This window comes from Polyodon spathula, chromosome 8, assembly GCF_017654505.1.
Source record: "Polyodon spathula isolate WHYD16114869_AA chromosome 8, ASM1765450v1, whole genome shotgun sequence".
Classification (NCBI taxonomy): domain Eukaryota; kingdom Metazoa; phylum Chordata; class Actinopteri; order Acipenseriformes; family Polyodontidae; genus Polyodon; species Polyodon spathula.
Window position 1 is genome coordinate 6,053,129 of NC_054541.1, and position 7,120 is coordinate 6,060,248.

The following is a 7,120-nucleotide window of genomic DNA, read 5'->3' on the forward strand; positions in this document are numbered from 1 at the left end:
GATATATTTATTGTTATTTACAGTTACAAATCCCATGCTATTGGAAATGAAATACTGTACCCGTATAAATATTAGCAACTGATGTTTGTTTTCTAACACACATTTCCTAAAAGAAAGGTACCCATTCAAAAATGTTGGTGAAACAAGTTATTCTGTATTTTATAATACAATTGTGTTGGGCTTTGCCAATTTTTCTAGAACCGATCTAATCAATTTAGTTGTAAAATCTGTCTGCTTCTTTTATCAGTGTGGTTTAGGGCAACTTTTATAGCAAGAATTACAAACCTCAAAATCCTACTTAAGAAACTAATTTCGCCCCATGAACGAATTACCTCTAAACATGCAGCAGGTGTATGTGCACTAACATGGGTGTATCAGTTCTGGATGAAGTGACAGGTGAGTAACCCAAAGATAGGTCAGGATGACATACTGAAGTTCAGCCAGAATGACTGAATTCAATATCCTAATTACATACCCCGCTGCCAGTGCTAGGTTGAAGCTCTGCCCTATCACCCTACCTTATGATTTGGTGGTCTAACTGGCATATCTCCTCAACCACAGTGTGCAGATGAAGCCTGTTTCCCAAACTATCCCCTTCACACCTAAAGGAAAACATTCTTGCCCATCAGTCCATGCCCATTTCCCTAAATCCAGTCAAGGGTGGCAATGCTGCCTATCACAGGGGCATCACCCAGCCAGAACACCTCCTGCTGGTTTAGCCAGTCCCCATGGCACTGTCAACCCATCAGCCTCCTAGTGTGATACAGTCAAAGGTACACAGGCAGTTCATAAATAAATCAGCATATATCTGCAGGGCATCACAATACAGTGTGATGTAGTTTTAAAAGAGGATCCCCTCCCTGTGTTTTCCCACGTCAGACCACATATCTCAATAGCAGACATATCTTGCTTGATAGAAGTAAACCATATAAATGCAGCATAGAAAGCACACTGAAGTGCAGGTGTCCTGTAATCCACACAAGTGACTGCTTTACACAAGACAAAGGTTGTGATACTTGTTATGATTAAAGTGTGGTTGGCCCTAAGTGTTGTATCGTGCAACTTAGTAAGAAACACAGGTTAACAGCCAGGTCAAGTTTTAGATTCCTAAACCACAAAATTAATAACCTTGTTTAATTTACTTATGTATTTTAAAATAAGTACATGTTACTGCAATTCTTGAAATTCAATAGATATAAATGTGTAACGAAACTGAAGAGCATCTTGTGATGTGGCAGTTACATTCAGAACAGATAAAAATGAATGAAAAAAACAAAAAACAAACAAAAAAAAAAAAACGAGGAGCAGGATTTTTAATGTTCTCTCTCTGGGAGCTAATGTTATTGATATTGGTTTAATTACTGGTTTAATCTGATCATCTTCCAAACACATTCAAATTCATTTGAGCTCCCTCTGCTTCTGCTTGACATATATCTAAACCCCTTTTGCATCTTGAAAGAATGACGCTGTCATAGACAATGGCTTTGACCGGTCGTGAATACGATTTCTCTTCAAAACACCAGACGTGCGCTTTTCCCTGTTTTTGTTTTGTCCACGTCAAAGCTTTGGCAAATGTTTAGCTTTGCTTGGCATTTCGCTTGACCAAGCTTAAACTCTTGAACCTTGAAAAGAATTTCAAACTGGTTTAAACCAGACTATGAAAGGGTTTCCTGGAGGCAGTGGGTCAGCAGCCAGTCCCCATTAACCCAGTCATCAGAGTAAAAGCAGCCTTCTAAGGTGTACTGCTGTAGCTCCTCAGCAATCCATTCACTCTATCACTGCTTTAGAACTCACTGAACAGGAAAAGTAACCAGTACTGATTACAAGCTGAATCAGGTATCTCTCACGTATACACAACAGTGAATGTGTCTTCAGTTTTGAGAAGTCTTTCCATCTGCACATAAGCTTATGACGGAGATATATGGCAAAGGCAAGACAGGGGACTAAACAGTGAAGTGACCTACATAGCTAAAACTAGCTATGCGGGTTTGATGGGGTTTACATAAATACAGTAGAACCAGACTTCCAGTAACCATCTATTAGATATAGTACTGTGCTGGCATTTAATTCCAAACTTGGTGTGCTATCATTCAGTTAGCTATTAATAGCTTTGAGAAGTATGTCTTGCCCTGTCCTTGAGCTGTTTGAATACAGACTAAGTTGTTTGTTGTATCTAACCAAGACATTTTTTTTTCATTAACTGTTGTTTCACAATAAAAATTATCATGCCTCTTCAAAGTGTTGAGTAGGTTGTGTAAATCAAAGGAAAAAAAAATCCCATTTAAATGCATCAAGATTTGAGGTTGCAACCCAACAACCTGTGAAAACGTCCAAGGGGGGGTGAATACTTACTATAGGTACTCTCTCTCTCTCTCTCTCTCTCTCTCTCTCTCTCTCTCTATATCTCTCTCTATCTCTATATATATATATATATATATATATATATATACACACACACACACACACACACACACAGTGCCTATAGAAAGTGTAAAACCCCTTGAACTTTTTTTCACATTTCGTTGGATAAGTCTCCATCCCGAGTTAATACTTGGTGGAAGCACCTTTGGCAGCAATTAGAGCTGTGAGTCTGTTGGGATAGGTCTCTACCAACTTTTCACACCTAGATTTGGAAATATTTGACCATTCTTCTTTATAAAACTGTTCAATTCTTGGGGAGCATTGATGTACAGCAATCTTCAAGTCATGCCACACATTTTCGATTGGATTTAGGTCAGGGCTCTGACTGGGCGACTCAAGGACATTTACCTTTTTGTTCCTTAGCCACTCCAGTGTAGCTTTGGCTGTGTGCTTTGGGTTGTTGTCATGCTGAAAGGTAGACTTCTGTCCCAGTTTCAGCTTTCTTGTAGAGTACATCAGGTTTTTCTGAAGGACTTCACTGTACTTTGCTCCATTCATTTTCCCTTCTATCCTGACAAGTGCCCCAGTCCCTGCCGATGAGAAACATCCCCATAACATGATGCTGCCACCACTATGCTTCACAGTAGGGATGGTGTTCTTTGGGTGATACACTGTGTTGTGTTTGCGCCAAACTGCATTTAGGCCAGAGTGAGCGAGAGAGAGAGAGAGAGAGAGAGAGAGAGAGAGAGAGAGAGAGAGAGAGAGAGAGACTCTTCCCTATCATACCTATTAAAAAACAGCAAACAGGTCTATATCCAAGGAGAATCAGGATCCAACAGGATGCTCACCAATCACTAGGTATACATAATGAAAAACAGTAATTGATAAACTGAAAACTCACTATTTATTCATTTGAATTATTACAATACTTAATTATTAAAATAACAACATGTTATGTAGTAAAGCAGACTCAATAATGACTATGACTAAAAAGGTATGCATTTGCATAAAAACTGTGAATCACACACTTGTAACAACTTTATACCATTTTATTCTTCAGGTCCATTTCTTCTTTTTTTTTTTTTTTTTTTTAAAAATCTCTTTTTTAGATTAGTGTCGATCGGTATAGCCACTGTAACAGTTGATATGTATTTCAATATCTGAAGATCTTGCACCTGGGAAATAATTTACAATAATAAACATCTTTTAAAAGAATGGTGCTTGAAATCTGAATACATTGCAATCTGAACCACTTAACTTCATATGTGCCAGAAGGACTCATAGCCTGCTACAGTAAAGCATTTAATAGAGTAGCAGTAGCTCTCCTTTGTTCTTTATCCAGTCATGCTATTGTTATTAATATGAGAGCAGCACAATGCAGGAAGATACTACTTAATGCTTGACGGGTCCTTCTGCTGCTGTTGGTGGGAGTATGAGGCTGGCAGCTCATACTGGTAAAATCTCTGTAAACTAGGTCTCCTCCTAGCCAACATGTGACTGCAGAACAGGTAGGCAGCTTTCACTTCTTGTCAGCAGGTTACTGGAGTGACCACATTTACACATATTCAAAGGTATTGTGGACATGAAGTATGCTTGTGACACCTATAATAAATAAAAAAAAAAACAGTATTTAAAATGTAATCCCTCTGTAGTACATAACACATGATTCACCCAAGTGTTCACTATTTATTGTTTTCTAAAATGGTCACAACGCATGAGATAAACAAAACAGAAGGTTCTTATAATAGCAGCAGTTATCACTGCAAACTTATCATAGTGCTACATTCCTTCAGTGTTAGTTTGAAGTGTATAAGCACTGCTAGAGTGTACAGTTATCTTCTTTAAAATGACTTGATTTTTCACACATAGACCCAAAAACGGTAAATGACCCACAATGGCTTTAAAAAACACACATTATTTACAAAAAAGTGATTCAATCAAATGTCATTCTTACTGAGCCCTAGTCACTAAGCTTTAAAGAATGTCATAGTCTGTTGTCCTGCCATCTCAAATACGAGGCACACCTTTCCAGGTGGGTCTACTCCTGCTATGCTCCCACTGCATGCTTTCACTACTCTGAGGAAACTTCCACTGTCACCTGCAGTAAAGGTTCACAAGACTGTTAAGAGTGGAGTGGGTGATGTATGCATACCCAATGGATAAATAGGTCTGTGAGGGACACACATATTCTTTACTCTTCAACTTACTTTCAGCTTTCTGGTCTTTGCATCAAGGGAGTTGTCACCAGACTGGATATCAGGTCTGCAAATGGGGCTCGACTCTGGTGTGAGGTGTTTAGCACTGCTCTGTCTGCGGTCGCTGCTTTTCGCTGTACTTTTCCTGCTGTCGCTGACGGCGAAGCTGGTGTTGGTGGAGAATGCTGTTCGTATGATTCTGTCCGCAGTGAATATCGTTGAACTTCCAGATGGTGCGTGAAGAAGGAGTCTGTTGGTAGGGGCGAGCTTTTTCTTCATGAGGTGAGCAAACTGTTTTTTCTCCTCATTCATCTGTCGCATTCTGGTCAGCTTCTGATGGTCCAGTCGTCTTAACGTCTACGGAAAACAAACAATGGAGTGAGAGGCGAGAGAGGGTTATTGTTTTGTCTGTCTGTCTGTCTATCTGTCTATCTATCTATCTATCTATATATATATCTATCACAATGTTTGTTGTAATTCCTTTTATGTTAGTATTTAGAGACACACACAAAAGAAGCATGTTACCAAAATAAAGAAAGTAAACAATACAGTGTAAAGAATATAAATACAATACAAAAAGGCTTGTGTTTAATTATCAAACGCTTGATTTACACTGTAGGAACCTTATGTGATTTGTCAAGCTAAAACATTTTGTCGAAATGACAAAGATATTCCAATTGGCAAATCTGATACGATTTAAAAGAATGCACTTCAAGATATATTTTTTTCTCTTGTAAAAACAAAAAGCGTACTACCACATCATCTGAACAACTGTACATTAGTCATTGGAGTATCCCAGTTACCACAGTGTGTGTAAAATTAGTTACTGTCTGACCGCTAAACGTCAATTGAACAGTAGGTAAGGCTATAATGTAATTAACCACTCCTTTGTTGAAATAAAACAACTGTAAATATTGAGTGCGTTGCTTTGATAAACAATCAGCTTTGCAAAACCTGAAACAAGGAAATGATATCAGTCGTTTACAATGGCTCCGTTTTGAGTAATACAACATAGACAAGACAAGATAAGCACAAGGTGCAGTTATCGCCTATTAAAATGTAATGGTGTTACATTGAACTACTGTAAACACATTTCTAATAAAACCGATCCAACTATTTGATTGGCCAACAAACCAAAACTCCTGGATTCTCAATGAAAACTAGAGAGTAGGCCTTTATTAAGTGATACAGAAGAGGGTTCAACAAAAGGAATTAGAAAAAAAAAAAAAAAAAAAAATTGAATGTTATACTGTGAATGTCATATATAACGAAAGTTTAAAGTCAGACGTGATTGGAGAATAATATTTATTCTCATCAAATATTCCTAATAAACGGACTATACTTTCCAGAAACCAAGATTGTTTTAATATAATAATTAAAAAAAAAAAAAAAAAAAACACAATAAGCGCCTTAATTTGAAAAGTTCTTACCTGCATTAGTTTTTTCTGCTCCTTGATGAAATTATTATTCACAGCCTGAGAGGCTGTCATCAGATCGGGAGCACAAAGGGAATAAATAGGATCATTTTTATACAAAAACGACAAGGAGGTGGCTGGGCTTGCATCCATTTCCCCGGACAAAATATGTGTCTGTCAGAGGTGGTTGGTCGCTGCAGTGCTTTCAGGAATTAACGAAGTGATCATTTCCAGCCGAACAGATGTAGCGTGAGGAAGACTCATCTGTTGTGCTGTGCGTGAGGTGATGGGTCTGACTCACATCTCCTGGAGAGTCCTGACGCGGTCAGCATTGTTTATTCCGCTTCAATGGAGTTCGTCCGCAAGCTTGGTTCAGAAATTCCACAGCCTGGCCAACGGCTTGAAGGGATAAAGCCTGGACTTTAACATGCAGTCGAACTTGTTTACACGGGTAGCTGTGGAATAAAATAAATACTCTCTGTTAAATGTTTCATATATAGCATATGCATGTATTTATGTATGCAATTTTCAAATACAAAATATGCAGTTGAAACACACAGACACACACACAAGGAAATCCAATTCCCTATGTATAAGGCTATATATAGCCTAATATATTCATTTACAGATTATTTTAGTTTGTTGAATATCTATTTAATTTTTTTTTAAAAGCAAATGGGAAATTATTTAAACCTCTTTCCACAAGTAAAAGCTCATTTGATTACAAAATACCATGGTAAGCCCCTTACAATAATTACAATCAACAACCTTTACTGCCAAAAAAAAGGCAAGGACTCCAGAGTGGAGAGGCGAATCGGGTTAAATATTAAACTACTATACATTCCTCGAGTGATTGCCTCATGCAAAGATAATTAATTATAGCACGCATGCAGACGTTTACAGTAGTTTGCAGACTGGTTGAAGTTATGTTATTTTCACAGAATGAACAACATGATTGATTATCGTTCTATGAATCTGCCCTTTAGTTTCTACCTGAACCCAGACACCCATAATAAACTGCAGGAAGCACCCATCGTTATGTCTATGCCGTTTTTGTAGTCAATGGCTATCAAGAACAATTGGATACAATGCGCTCTGTTCTGCTGGGTTACGCGCATTGGGTGTTTGGAAATACCTCCTTAGAAGCGT

At 38.0% G+C, this 7,120-nt stretch overlaps 1 protein-coding gene across 1 annotated transcript; it reads right to left on the minus strand.

The window, feature by feature from the left end:
* Nucleotides 1-3,396: 3,396 nt before the first annotated feature.
* Nucleotides 3,397-6,354, minus strand: LOC121320220. Its single transcript, XM_041258472.1, has 3 exons — nucleotides 5,987-6,354; nucleotides 4,569-4,913; nucleotides 3,397-3,963 (listed from the first exon to the last, which is right to left on the minus strand). The coding sequence occupies exons 1-3, from the start codon at nucleotides 6,122-6,124 to the stop codon at nucleotides 3,844-3,846; spliced, it is 603 nt and encodes a 200-aa protein (XP_041114406.1). The 5' UTR covers nucleotides 6,125-6,354; the 3' UTR covers nucleotides 3,397-3,843.
* Nucleotides 6,355-7,120: the final 766 nt, after the last annotated feature.